Source organism: Olea europaea, chromosome 18 (assembly GCF_002742605.1).
Source record: "Olea europaea var. sylvestris chromosome 18, O_europaea_v1, whole genome shotgun sequence".
Taxonomy (NCBI): domain Eukaryota; kingdom Viridiplantae; phylum Streptophyta; class Magnoliopsida; order Lamiales; family Oleaceae; genus Olea; species Olea europaea.
The window spans coordinates 1,946,533-1,961,287 of NC_036254.1; the positions used below are offsets into that span (position 1 = coordinate 1,946,533).

At 36.5% G+C, this 14,755-nt stretch overlaps 2 protein-coding genes across 3 annotated transcripts; one reads left to right on the forward strand and one right to left on the reverse strand.

Moving 5' to 3' along the window:
- Positions 1 to 550: 550 nt before the first annotated feature.
- On the reverse strand, positions 551 to 3,044 carry LOC111367125 (BTB/POZ and TAZ domain-containing protein 1-like). The gene is made up of 5 exons (XM_022987850.1): positions 2,831 to 3,044; positions 2,603 to 2,736; positions 2,056 to 2,359; positions 1,653 to 1,969; positions 551 to 976 (listed from the first exon to the last, which is right to left on the reverse strand). The coding sequence occupies exons 1-5, from the start codon at positions 2,969 to 2,971 to the stop codon at positions 799 to 801; spliced, it is 1,074 nt and encodes a 357-aa protein (XP_022843618.1). The 5' UTR covers positions 2,972 to 3,044; the 3' UTR covers positions 551 to 798.
- Positions 3,045 to 6,319: 3,275 nt separating this feature from the next.
- On the forward strand, positions 6,320 to 7,452 carry LOC111367126. 2 transcript variants are annotated; one of them, XR_002697718.1, is made up of 2 exons: positions 6,320 to 6,764; positions 6,861 to 7,452. XR_002697718.1 is itself a non-coding variant. In XM_022987851.1 (2 exons), the coding sequence occupies exons 1-2, from the start codon at positions 6,645 to 6,647 to the stop codon at positions 7,150 to 7,152; spliced, it is 381 nt and encodes a 126-aa protein (XP_022843619.1). In that variant the 5' UTR covers positions 6,320 to 6,644; the 3' UTR covers positions 7,153 to 7,452. The 2 variants fall into 2 exon arrangements, 1 of the variants encoding a protein (XP_022843619.1); XM_022987851.1 differs by having other exon boundaries at positions 6,892 to 7,452.
- Positions 7,453 to 14,755: the final 7,303 nt, after the last annotated feature.

The following is a 14,755-nucleotide window of genomic DNA, read 5'->3' on the forward strand; positions in this document are numbered from 1 at the left end:
TATTAGATGCCGGTACGTTAATCACATCAACAAAGCATAGAGACAGATGAAATAGTAGCCAATAGGAAGATAATTTGTATTAGAAAGCTTAACAAAGTAATTGTCAATAATCATTTGGTCGTCATCTTAATGTTGCTACATTAACATAACAGCTAGATCTTAAACATTATCTTGACTTTTATCAACGACATAACAATGACATGAAGTCGAGGATAGGATTCACGAAAATCGACGAATCTAATCTTTTTAATCCAACATCACGTGAGTGTCGTATAACCATTTAACTCTCAATTAAACATTTTCCATTAGCTAAGGACACAAGTGACAATGTTAAAATTATTGGAGACACGAGTGCAACAAATGGTAAGTTGAATACATAAATGTCAGACGACTCCCGTGGTGAGTTTTACCCTTTCAAAAATTTCAGTACTCTAATCTGACAACGCTCGTAGAACTAGTCTTTTGACCTAGTTTTGTAGAATTTTTTAGGATCTTCCTTCAAGAAAGGAACCATTATTTGACTATTTATTCTCAAAGAAAAGAAAGCCAATTGGAGAAGCAAAATAAATAACTTAAATAAAATAAGTGAGAAAAAGTAAATTGACAAGCAACCGCAACTCTATTTTGATCTGTTGTGGTCAATCCTATTTTATTGCTGACCCCTCCCATAATAAAAAAAGGGGCTACAGCGGTACAAAAGAAGCAAGAATGACTAAAACAGAAAATTAAGAGTAAAATTAACATTTCAGTCTAAGGAAACGTGTATCTACTAGTGGTTTGATTCGGTCGATCTAACTTCTAGAGTTCAAAGCCTCCCATTCTGGAATAGTTCATAGTCAATCTTGGCTCCTCTTCTCTTTTCCTCTCGACAAGAGACAAGGAAGATACGGCCTTGGCAAAGATGACCTTTCTCACAAGTAATCTCCACTTTGTGCTGTCTCGTTTTCTTTCTTGTTGGACCTTCAATTTGAATTGTCTGCAACATAACAAACCAATCCCACGTAAGGTTTTAGAAGAACTACTATATTAAAATATCTCACCAAAAAACAAGAACGATATAGTACCAAATATTTGATACAATTTAGTTGTCATTCGACTCAATTAGGACGAATGAGCCCCTAGAACAATAATCTAGGCCTATTTTAACATCTACCTAAAATTCAGACGGGTTAACAAGTCCTTTTCTATGCATTGAGCTTCATCAAGATCCAATGTATCACGAACAATGGTACTTCAACCACTTTTTCACATTCAAAGAATCACAAAATATCTAACAAAGCTATTGAAAACAGCTATCAGGGAGTGACAAAAACCCAAGGGAGATGAACAAATTTGCGGCCCTACTTACAGCTAACTTGGTGTCCTTTAGAGAAGAGAAACCAATGAATGCTAATAATATCTCACCAGAAAAGGACCAAATCAGTTCTATTAATCGCCCGGGGAAACATTTTGGAGTCACCTAAGATGATAAGAGGCCGGGACCTACTTTCCGACCAAATGAGATATGGACATCTTATTTTTCCTTCCTTCCATTATACTAATAAATGAAACGAATCACCTATTCTTAATTTGTGCTACCTAAGACACATTGTAAAAGAATATTCTACTAATAACAAAATTAAAACACGAATATTAGGAAGTGTTTCTTATACCTGCACATAGGGACTCTACATTCATCCGCTCGGTCACAAATCGAAGAGTGCAATCGAAGGAGCTGCCACATTCGTTTACAACGCAAACACCCTCCGTTAACCCTCTTCTTACAAGTAGCAAAATGCTTAATCGCGAGTTGAACTCCATGACAGGTCGAGAACTTGCTACACGGACCCTTGTTCTTACTCGTATCCATGTCATATGGCCCGACACTCATGCACCCTTCAGTACATATATGCTCGAGACAATCCATCGCTTCACTCAATTGTAAATACAAACTTTGCTCCTCTCTGTGCCTCCTCGACCTCTTTTTCCTCTATCAAAAGCAAATTCATATGATAATCAGCATTACATAACCAAAACACAATATGAACAAATGAAGGGACGTGTCGAGGACTATACCGATTCGGCTTCATCCATGAATTGTAAAATTTCGAGTTCGAGCAATGGATCGTGATTTTGCAAAAACTTCCATCCTTCAGTCTCCTCAACAGCATTGAAATTATTCGACAACACTTTCAAGCACTTGAGGTGAAGATCAGGTGCGTCGCAGAGTCGAGCAAGCTGGAGTATATCGACAACATTTTCGATAGTCAACCGCTCGGCTAAACCCCTTTTACATTTCTGCTTTAGTTGTGGTACAAAATATACATGTGACAATGCCAGCAAGTGAATTTCATACTTCTTCATGTGCTCCTCATTACACCTGATGAAAAATAAACACGCGAATAATTTATTAAATTCCTATGTTCTTGGAAGCATCATAATTCGCCGCGAAACACAAAAATAAAATAATAAAAATATAAAAATTTATTGAGAATCGGTGTGGAATGTGCGACGTGTATGGTTATTAACATCGGTGCTTAAGCTAAGCACGATTAAAGTAAATAAACTTAGACAAATTAAAAATGGTAGAAAGAATAATTGGCGTGGAGGATGGGAAACTGACTTGGAGGAATAAAGAAACTGCACGAACAGGGTAACGGCGTCGTATGGAACACCAAGAATAGGAATTTTCCGATCAGAGCTCCAGCGCTTTTGCGGCCGTGCTATTAATCTCTCCATCACCGGCGATGCCGAAGCCTGTAAAAAATTTCCCCAATCCCCAAATAAAAAACCCAGTTGAGATTTTCGAACAGTAGATTGAATTTTGTGGGTTTAAGAAAGGAAAAAATACCAGGATTCTAGAGTGCGCCGGGATACTCCTGCCACCGGAGGTGATGATTTGAACGTCGGGCTCCGGCAATTCTTCGGCAACCATAGGTCCGTTGCGGGCGACAGGAGAATTTTCTAGAAATTGATTCTGCAATTGAACCATGATTTTGGGACTTCGCAAATGTAACTTTTTCCTAATAAATGTGAATAATCTGTAACAAATATGAATACTGCGGTCTCAGGTTGTTTATCGTAGTACAAGAAATGTGGCTGCGTATTTATAGACAAAGGCGAAAGTTAATTTGCCTACAAGATTTGTGGGTCCCAACCATGACCCTACATGGAAGTTTCTTACAATGTCTCCAATTAGCATGAAAGGCCATGTAATACAATAATTCTTCTCAAAGGCCATGTAATATGCAAAATCTGAGTGTTGTGACGTGTGGGGTGACTTATGGTCCGTCCACGACTAAGGTGTTGAGTACATGTATGCTTGAAATAATTGTTCGATCTTCATCTCGAGTTATGAGACCGAGTAAAAATGTACTAAAAGGAGTGAGTGATAGAGCAAAATAAATAAATTGAAAGTAACCAAATGGAGCCAAGCATAAAGAGCTTCGACCACTATTAATAGTTCACAACTAGGAGACTCCGGAGATGTGTGGTGGAACCTAGAACTCAGGTGAAAGGGACAAAAAAAAAACAAAAATGAAAACTTCTACTCAAATCATTTACTGTAAAAATTTTAAGTACATGTCTGATTTTATGAGTGTCAAAATGAGTAGTTCTAAGCTAGATCGGCCCTTCTACAATCAAGGTCGATTCAAAGCCATTTGAACCAATTCATCTAAAAATATATCTAGGGTACGCTGCACGATCCTTTGGACCCACCTACTAGGTCGGCACTCATGAGTCGTCAAGATAGATAATCAAATTCAGCACTATTCATTTATCTGGCGGGCCAACCCGTGGACCAAATTAGATCAAGCCAGTTTCACTCTGATTTTTTAACAAGGTAAATTATTTTAGTATTAGACGATTCTACCCATTTTCATACTACTATTTGATTTTGCCTTGGTATTTCTGACATGGCTATTTATATTTGCGAAATTGCCGACAATGATTTATGGATAACCCCTTATGCAACAAGAGTCATTTTGAGGTCATAAAACACATTAACGAGTCAAATCTTGACCCAGTTTGATCAACCATTTCCTATGTGTCATCCTAATTCGCCAACTTGTCTCAATTTAAATATTAAAAAAAGAGAGAGTTAAAGGTAGTGCAATCCTATAATGCCACGTGGAAAAGGCAGAAAAAAAATATTATGGGTCAGATTTTCTTGGTCAAGTTGGTTTATAAAATGTAGGATATTGTTGTATGGGGCTTGTGGGAAATCACTTGTCATTGTGTAATAGAATGAGCCCCAACCCGAAAAGGTCACCAACATTGGATGTTTGTCACTTTGTTGATTGAATAAAACCACTTGTACACTCTTTTTGTACATTATTGTGCACATCATTCGAGTTGACAACGTGTGATTGATGAAAAGTTTGTTTTATTTTAAATTGTCAAAACGGAACTTGACAGGTGGCAGAGTGTCCACAAAACTGTACAATATTATGTATATGAAGCATTGTTGTTGTTCATTTGGGTGAAAATGTTTTTTTGGTTCTTGTTCACGAATACCCAACTTTTATAGTACAATATTTTATTTAACTTCGGCTATTTACTCATTTAATATTTAATTACGATTAGCATAAAATCCTTATTTTGACATTAAATTTATTTAAATCATCATCAAATATGTATATATGAGTTATTATAATTATCATTCTGTTAAGTTGTAACATGTTATAAACATATGAGAAAAGTGTTATCTACATTTTAATGTATGAATGGTACTCAATTTCAATTTAAATTACACTAAACTCCAATATTTCATCGTCCAACTAATGGGATGCATTTCAAATCATTAGACAATGAAGCGATGAGGTTGATGCTACCTAGGCTTAGCATTCTTTTAAGTTAAATTGGACAAGTCGAGAAGAACAATGAACAAATTTCATCACACATGTATCCTTTTCAATTTTATCCAAAATTTTATCCAATCCAAGGTGCGTAGCCCGAGAAAGGGAGATAAGTAATTTAGTACGCATGGGCTAGTTTGGCAGCATTAGAAATGGAACAAAAATCACTTCTTTCTGGCACAAAATTTATGGCAAAAAATGGGACATTCACATAACCACAAAGAAGTAGTATTAGGTTAGTTGGGTATTTGTCTAATCCATGTTACCAAATATATCATTACTAGTTACGGCCTAAAGAAGGTGAAGAATGATAGGTCACAAACATTTCACGTTTTTGTGTTCCTTAATGTTGTCTAATGACAATTTCTAAAAGTTAGTAGAGAAAGAAATTAATTCGAAAAGGACTGTCAAGAGGAGCGAACCTACATCAAGTAAATTGACTCACTTTTATGTGTCATAATCTCGTAAGTAAAGGTCTATCAAACTAGTCTCAAAAGTTTAGCAAAAGTATTTTATCAATTTGCAAAAGAAAAGTATTTTGATGTTGTAAATTCTTATTTCATTCGTTGTTGACCCTCCTATAAATAAAACAGGGATCACCAAAGTGCATAAGAAACAAAGAATGACTACAGCAGCAAATTTACAAGCGGAGGACAGAAGAAATGTGTCGACTCAAGGTTCAGTTAGCTTCGACCTAACTTCTCCAGTTCGAAGCTTCTCATACTGTATTATCTGGCTGACGTGATTTGCAGACTATTGCATCAGCCCGAGGGTTTACCCAGTGTACAACCGAAGGGTAGCAGCTGCGGGTTTCTCCGTTATCAAAAAAAAAACAAAACAAAACAAAACGAAAAAAACAAAAAAAGCTTCTCATATTGTAATAGTTCGTATACACTCTTGGCTACCTAGGCTGAGATGATATTTTCTCGCAAGTAATCTCAACTTCGTGTCTCCTCTTTTTGTATCTTGTTGGACCTTTAGTTTCAATTTTCTGCAACATAACATACCAATCCCATTTAAGGTTATTATTCAAAAATATCTAGCTGAAGAACAAGAACATCATAGTATTTGATACAATTTAGTTGTCAGTAAATCATTTAGGATGAATGAGTGAACTTGAACAATGAACTTAAGCCCTTTAATTTCAAAAGAACAACAAAAATTGAGACTGGGTTTCACTAATTATATGATTATTGTTATATGGGCTTCCAACCCATAAGGAATACTTGGTCCAAATCCACCAAAATGTCTTGTAGGTCACATTACGGCTACACCACTGCAATATATAAAAGAGGAGAGTTGGTTACTATTCATAATGCATCATCCTTACCTTATGCTGATGTCATATGTATGCATATGAATTAGTATTATAATTTTGTTTCCCTACAAAAAGAGAAAATTTGCTTGCCGCTATTCATAAGCACCATATGTTATGTCATATATATCATATTTTTTAACCATTTCTTTTTATTCTATTTCTCTTTCTCTATATTTTCAGGCTAACTCCCATGCTCCTTTCCTCCATTCTCCACGCTTCCGTCTTTTCCTTTCTTCTCTTCATTTCTTGATCTTGACATTTCTTTCTCTTTGACTTTTCCTTTTTCATTTTCTCTCTCTGCGGTCAACCAAAACCCTCGGTGAAAATTCATTTGAAACTACCTTTTTCGCTTCTTTTTGTGAAAATCGTGCTGCAACTTCATTTTTTGCTTCTCTAATGGGTAATTTCTCTGTCTAAATGAGTAATTTCACTTTCATTATAACAGAGGGTATGGACTCCATCTAATTTCTTGGCATTAATGCCGTGTCATGATGATATTGCAGTTCCTTGATTTAGCAAATATGGTTCAAGTGTCCGGCCTTGAAAGCTTCTGTCCCATGATGGTTGTGACAACGTATTTCTTCTTTGGTTCTGTAGCATACATCCTTGTGAGTTTTAGATTTTTTATATATTCTTTTCATTCCTTCCCGATAGTGTGATAATTGAGTGATTCAAGTTCTCTCTGGATAATTTTATATCACAAGGTTTTTATTGATCTGTAATGGAAATGGAAAGTGTAATGGAGTTGACAATGGATCAAACACCCAGGAAGAGATCAGGTTTGGTTTGGGATGTTTTGCCTCTAGAACCTCCCAAGATATTTTCAAATATGATGTTTTGTTGCCCCTCGGGGCACATCCCAATTGGCAAAGGACGGAACTCTTCAAGTCGGGCAGTTCACAGGTCGCGGGTTCAATTCATGAGGCTCTTGGAAGGCAAGGCTTTCTCCTAGAAGGCAGGAGTTCCTTGGAAGGCAAGGTGCATACATGGATTTGACTCGTTCGGCACTTTGGCAGTTCAGTTGGGGGGCTCTTAGACCCTGGCCAGTTTGGGGCACAACCCGCGGTTTACCTGGTCTGCGTGAAGAGGGGCTGGATCGCAGACCCCAGGATTAATCGCTGTAAGGTGGACACCTGGGAATCAAAAAAAGTGATGTTTTGTTTAAAAAAATCATTTTTTTCGGGTTTTTGTCGATTTGGTGAAAAAATTGAACTTTTCTAGTTTGAAATAATTTCTTATTCTAGTGTATTTAATTCGTATTTTAAAGGGTTTAAAGGATTTTTTGAATTTGATGAACTTTCTTATGGTTCTGAATTGATCTGATTGTGAATCTATGTCTACATATTTAGTACTTGTTTGGAACAAATTTTAATTAAAACCAAATTTTTTATTATTATTTCACTATTCTAATCGTCATTTTTTGAATTCTTCTTTCACAAGGATCCAATTTTATCTCTAATGGTCAAAAAATCAATTAACCAACTCTCTACTAAACAAGCACTTAGCTTTAATAGAAAATAATTAGTTTGAGAAAATTCTTTGATAAATAAATCATTTATAAATTTGTCAAATTCAAGCTAATGATATATGTTAATACTTCTTTGTTTTAGTACAAATTACGAATTTTCGGAAGAAAACATTAGTTTCTTGGTAAAGAAATTTACATCGGAAGTTATTTTTGGCTTCTTGATGTTTGAATTCATGTATTAGTATTAGTTCGATGAATGGTTCATATATTTATATATATTGCCTTTCTCCTAATTTGGATGTCATAATTTGCCCTTTTCTGCTTAACGAATTGTATTCCTTAGCTAAATTATAGTTTTACTTAATTGGTAAATTTGAATCGTACTATATGGTTCAATTCAAAGCTAAAATGATTAGCGGAAAAACAAGTTAGGAATTTTGAAATGAAGGAGTTGATTTTTGTGATATCTTTCAATTGTTTGGATTTATTAATTATAGAATTTTTACTTTTTGAAATTTACTATGAAAAAAACCTTAATCCAATGGACAAAGCTCCATTGTTTAGATGTTACTATTAGTCTTCTTTTCAATTCATTTCTACATAAACCTCCATGATTGTGTTCTGAGTGGACATTTATGTGAGACATCTGTAGGATGATAATGAGCACTTAGCTTCTGCTTCTTCTTCTTCTTCCAAAGCCATGTATGTGCTTTCCATTTTTACATATCATGAATTATAACATGTCATTGTACTAAAGTGTTTTTTTGCTTAACAGGAAACTGAATGATAAACTGCTTGTTGAGAATATTCTACCATTACTTGGGAAGCACACAAATCTATTTGACTAGTATGTTGTTGGATATTGGTTAAATAAATCGAGAATTGAAAATCGATTAAAGTGACTTCGTATCGACTTCGGCTAAACACTCAAAAGCTCGACTCAATCCGTTTAGGCAAAATTGTTTGCCAGGCCAAATACTCAAAAGCTCGACTCAATCCGTTTAGGCAAAATTGTTTGCCACTTCGCCGCTTCGGGGCTCACAAACGGGGATCGACTTGTCCGGTCAAGTCGCGGGGGGTCGAGGGGGCAACGCCCCCGAAAGAGAATTTTGATTTCTTTGCATGTATTGAAGGGTATATTTGGCATTTCGAAAAACCAATATCGAATGAATGAGAAATTACGAAAAATGACGAAAATCAGTGAATAGACACATTTTCATAAAGGTGCATTGTTTGGAAAGGGTGTATGGTTTGGTCTCAACCATTAGTGAATAGACACATTTTCATAAAGGTGCATTGTTTGGAAAGGGTGCATGGTTTGGCCTCAACCATTTCGTCCACACCCTTTCATGGTCTATAAATAGGACCCTTTGGGTGTCCTATTCCTCACAATTTGATATGCAAAACATCTCTCATCCTCTCTTCTATCCAAAATCAAAATCATTTCGTTTATTTTGATTTTCCTTCATTTCATCCTTGGAGTACATAAGCCTAAATTTGGTTCGTTGTACTTGTGTTTTGGAGTGCTACAAACACAAGTGTAGCCGTTGTATCTTGGGAGTCGATTGCCGAAATCCGTAGGCACCGTTGCGGGGCAAATTCGACCTAAGGACAAAGAGTCCAACTCTTGCCTCGACTTTGTCCCTACTTTCTTCTTCTTCTTGTTTGTGTTTTCTTTGCCGTTACTCTGTCCAATTTTCGGCACGGATTCACAAACCATCATTATATTTTTTTTTTGGCGTCACTATTCACAAAATTCTTCCAACAATCTTAAGTCGAAGTTATATATATTTTGTGAAAGTGACATTCTTGTTTGGTTAAACTTGTTAAGTTTAACTTCTTCTTCACTTCTATTTTTGGTTGATCTTCTGTTTTACATAAACAGAAATGAATACGGTTCTTAATACCGATACTACTTCAAATGAAATTTCGAACATGGGAACTTCTGAAGGAAGTGTTCCTACCGGAGTGATTTCTCCCGTTGTGAATACAACTACTACTAATGTTGTGGGTGTCCCTACTATCGTACATTCAAACTCCGTTTCACATGGGGAAAAGCCGGATAAATTTGTTGGGGTTCATTTCAAAAGGTGGCAACAGAAAATGTTGTTTTATCTCACAACCCTCAACTTGGCGAAATTCTTGAATGAAGATCCTCCCGCCATACAAGAAGGGGAAAACAATAGGGCATCTTTATTGCTTTAGATGCATGGAAACATTCGGACTTCTTATGCAAGAATTACATTCTTAATGGCTTGGACAACGCCTTATACGGTGTATATTGCTACAAGAAATCTGCAAAGGAACTATGGGAGTCCTTGGAAAAGAAGTACAAGACCGAAGATGCCGGAACCAAGAAGTTCATTGTGGGAAAATTCTTGGACTACAAAATGGTAGATTCGAAGACCGTCATCAGTCAAGTGCAAGAATTGCAAGTCATACTCCATGACATTCATGCGGAAAATATGTCCGTGAGCGAATCATTTCAAGTGGCTGCAATTATCGAGAAACTTCCACCCATGTGGAGGGACTTCAAAAACTATCTCAAGCACAAGCGCAAGGAGATGAACATTGAAGAACTTGTGGTCCGATTGAGGATTGAAGAAGACAACCGAAGTTCGGAAAAACGAGTTGGGAATGGCATACCACAAGCAAAGGCAAATGTGGTAGAATCTAGCAACAACAAAGGAAAGAAGAGAAAGCATTCCGTTGAATCTACAAAGAAGAATGCAAAGAAGTTCAAGGGCAATTGCTACAATTGTGGAAAGGCTGGACATCGCTCGGTTGATTGTCGCAAACCTAAGAAGCAAGCCCAAGCGAAATATCACCAAATCTGATGCCATGTCTAATTATATATTAGATATAAACCTGTCAATCGTTATTTCAAAATACAACAATGTTGAAAATCCCATAGATTGGTGGGTATTTACCGAGTGCTATCCGTCATATATGTGCCGATAAAGGAATGTTCTCTTCCTACAATCCAACCCAGAGCAAAAAGTTCATGGAAAATTCTTTGAAGTTCAAAAAAAGCAAAGTAATTTTGAAGATGACATCGGGCAAGAAGTTTAGCCTCAACAATGTTCTTCATGTGATGGATATTCGCAAGAACTTAGTGTCAAGCAAGAACAACTTTATATCAGTCATTGTATTTGATAAGTTTATACATACCAAAAATAATATATATGTAAGCAAAAGCTATGTGAAGGATGGACTATTCAAAATGAATGTCCTAACTGTTGTGTCAAATGCTACAATCAATAAAACGTCATCTTCAGTTTATATTCTTGAGTCATGTAATCTATGGCATCATAGATTAGGACATGCAAACTTTAATTCAATACGAAAGTTAATAAATTTAAGTTTACTTCCGAATATGCATTTTAATAATGGAAAATGCGAAACATGTGTAGAGGCAAAAGCGGCCAAAACACCATTTCATTCGGTTGAACGAAACACCACACCATTAGAACTAATTCACACGGATGTGTGTGATTTGAAGTTCGTACAAACAAGGGGTGGTAAAAAGTACTTCATCACATTCATAGATGATTGTACAAGGTACTGTTATGTGTACTTGTTGAAAAGCAAAGATGAAGCTTTGGAAGTGTTTAAACACTACAAAAATGAAGTTGAAAATCAACTTGAAAAACGAATTAAAATGATTCGTAGTGATAGAGGTGGAGAATATGTTGCACCGTTTGAAGAATTTTGTGCAGAATCTGGAATAATTCATCAAACAACGGCACCATATTCACCACAATCTAATGGAATTGCTGAACGCAAAAATCGAACGTTAAAGGAAATGATGAATGCAATGTTGATTAGTTCGGGCTTACCTCAAAACTTGTGGGGGGAAGCCATACTTTCTGCAAATCATATCCTTAATTTAGCCTCAATAATGTCCTTCACGTACCGGATATTCGCAAGAACCTTGTGTCGGGTTCTTTGTTAAGCAAGAATGGCTTTAAACTAGTCTTTGTATCGGATAAGTTTGTACTTACCAAAAATGATATATATGTAGGCAAAGGCTATGTAAAAGATGGACTATTCAAAATGAATGTCCTAACTGTTGTGCCAAATGCTACAATCAATAAAACGTCATCTTCAGTTTATATTCTTGAGTCATGTAATCTATGGCATCATAGATTAGGACATGCAAACTTTAATTCAATACGAAAGTTAATGAATTTAAGTTTACTTCCGAATATGCATTTTAATAATGGAAAATGCGAAACATGTGTAGAGGCAAAAGCGGCCAAAACACCATTTCATTCGGTTGAACGAAACACCACACCATTAGAACTAATTCACACGGATGTGTGTGATTTGAAGTTCGTACAAACAAGGGGTGGTAAAAAGTACTTCATCACATTCATAGATGATTGTACAAGGTACTGTTATGTGTACTTGTTGAAAAGCAAAGATGAAGCTTTGGAAGTGTTTAAACACTACAAAAATGAAGTTGAAAATCAACTTGGAAAACGAATTAAAATGATTCGTAGTGATAGAGGTGGAGAATATGTTGCACCGTTTGAAGAATTTTGTGCAGAATCTGGAATAATTCATCAAACAACGGCACCATATTCACCACAATCTAATGGAATTGCTAAACGCAAAAATCGAACATTAAAAGGAAATGATGAATGCAATGTTGATTAGTTCGGGCTTACCTCAAAATTTGTGGGGGAAAGCCATACTTTCTGCAAATCATATCCTTAATAAAATACCACACAAAGATAAGGTTGAATCACCTTACGAATTATGGAAAGGTCGGAAACCTTCCTACAAATATCTCAAAGTGTGGGGGTGCTTAGCGAAAGTACAAATACCCAAACCTAAACAAGTTAGGATTGGACCAAAGACAATTGATTGTGTCTTTATTGGATATGCTATCAATAGTAGTGCATATCGATTCTTGGTTCACAAATCCGAAGTACTTGATGTACACGTAGGTATAATTATTGAATCAAGAAATGCGGCCTTCTTTGAAGACAGTTTTTCGTGTAAAGAAAAGGAAGTAAGTTCAAATAAACGAACTTATGATAACATACGTGGAAAGAATGATGATCTTCAAGTAAATGAAGAACCGAGACGTAGTAAAAGGCAACGAATTCCAAAGACATTCGGTCCAGAATTCGTAACCAATTTACTTGAAAATGATCCTAGGACATTTGATGAAGCAATGTCCTGTCCCGAAGCTCCTTTTTGGAAAGAAGCTGTACACAATGAAATTGAATCCATCATGAGTAACCATACTTGGGAATTGGTTGAACTCCCTCCGGGAAACAAAGCTTTAGGCTGTAAATGGATCTTGAAAAAGAAATTGAAGTCGGATGGATCAATTGATAAATACAAGGCTAGATTAGTAGTCAAAGGGTATAGACAAAAAGAAGGACTAGATTTCTTTGATACCTATTCACCTGTTACAAGAATTACGTCTATACGTGTCTTGATTGCAATCGCAACATTGCATAATCTTGAAATACGTTGGGAAAAGCCGGTTTCTGCGATTAATATACATTGCGATAATCAGTCGGCAATAGCAAGGGCACAAAACAGTATGTATAATGGTAAGTCTCGACATATCCGTCGAAGACATAATACCATTAAACAGTTAATATCGAATGGTATAATCTCTATTAACTATGTGAAGTCAAAAGAAAATTTGGCTGATCCTTTGACGAAAGGACTTGCAAGAGATCAAGTATACCATCTTTCGAGGGGAATGGGCCTAAAGCCTATTGAATAGAATTACTATGACGGAAACCCAACCTTGTAGATTGGAGATCCCAAGATCTTGGTTCAATGGGACAACTAAGCCATAAATGATTCGGAATAAAGCACTTATTCCCATTCCTAAAATTTAAAGTGCTATGTAAAATGTGTATAAGGATAAGTATACATATATATACTTTTAATGATTCATAACCTTGAGATAGAAAGGTATGAGATCACCTATATAAGTGTGAAGTGGGGCCATTTCTACGAGAATTCGAGGCTTAATTCTCTTAGAGCACTTATGAAACCAAGAGTTGTCCAGGGCCAAAATGGACTCAACCATGAGAACCGAATAGGTTAGATGAGTCATGGTGTTGGTACAGTTGTTTGGTTTTACACGAACGGCTGGATGGTTCAAGACATCGGGTTCCCCAACTAGCATAGTAAATCCGATTGTATTCAACTAAAGAAGGTTCAAGGCCACAAGCTACCTATCTTGATGCTATGACTTGTCGTGTGTACTCCATTTGTTAGAGTCTGCATTTCATTTGCATTGCATTCGCATTGTGTTGCGCATATCGAGGAATTTTCATTCATGTGGGGGATTGTTGGATATTGGTTAAATAAATCGAGAATTGAAAATCGATTAAAGTGACTTCGTATCGACTTCGGCCAAATACTCAAAAGCTCGACTCAATCCGTTTAGGCAAAATTGTTTGCCCGGCCAAATACTCAAAAGCTCGACTCAATCCGTTTAGGCAAAATTGTTTGCCACTTCGCCACTTCGGGGCGCATAAACGGGGATCGACTTGCCCGGTCAGGTCGCGGGGGGTCGAGGGGGCAACGCCCCCGAAAGAGAATTTTGATTTCTCTGCATGTATTGAAGGGTATATTTGGCATTTCGAAAAACCAATATCGGATGAATGAGAAATTACGAAAAATGACGAAAATCAGTGAATAGACACCTTTTCATAAAGGTGCATTGTTTGGAAAGGGTGCATGGTTTGGCCTCAACCATTAGTGAATAGACACATTTTCATAAAGGTGCATTGTTTGGAAAGGGTGCATGGTTTGGCCTCAACCATTTCGTCCACACCCTTTCATGGTCTATAAATAGGACCCTTTGAGTGTCCTATTCCTCACAATTTGATATGCAAAACATCTCTCATCCTCTCTTCTATCCAAAATCAAAATCATTTCGTTTATTTTGATTTTCCTTCATTTCATCCTTGGAGTACATAAGCCTAAATTTGGTTCGTTGTACTTGTGTTTTGGAGTGCTTCAAACACAAGTGTAGCCGTTGTATCTTGGGAGTCGATTGCCGAAATCCGTAGGCACCGTTGCGGGGCAAATTCGACTTAAGGACAAAGAGTCCAACTCTTGCCTCGGCTTTGTCCCTACTTTCTTCTT

What these genes read in the sequence shown, in the direction of transcription:
- LOC111367126 (XM_022987851.1), top strand. Translation starts at nt 6,645, where the DNA reads ATGATGATATTGCAGTTCCTTGATTTAGCAAATATGGTTCAAGTGTCC. An exon ending in GTTCTGTAGCATACATCCTT is followed by an intron (nt 6,765 to 6,891) that starts GTGAGTTTTAGA and finishes GGAAATGGAAAG; the next exon opens with TGTAATGGAGTTGACAATGG.
- LOC111367125 (XM_022987850.1), bottom strand. Translation starts at nt 2,971, where the DNA reads ATGGTTCAATTGCAGAATCAATTTCTAGAAAATTCTCCTGTCGCCCGC. An exon ending in CAGTTTCTTTATTCCTCCAA is followed by an intron (nt 2,360 to 2,602) that starts GTCAGTTTCCCA and finishes ATTTTTCATCAG; the next exon opens with GTGTAATGAGGAGCACATGA. An exon ending in TCATGGATGAAGCCGAATCG is followed by an intron (nt 1,970 to 2,055) that starts GTATAGTCCTCG and finishes TGCTTTTGATAG; the next exon opens with AGGAAAAAGAGGTCGAGGAG.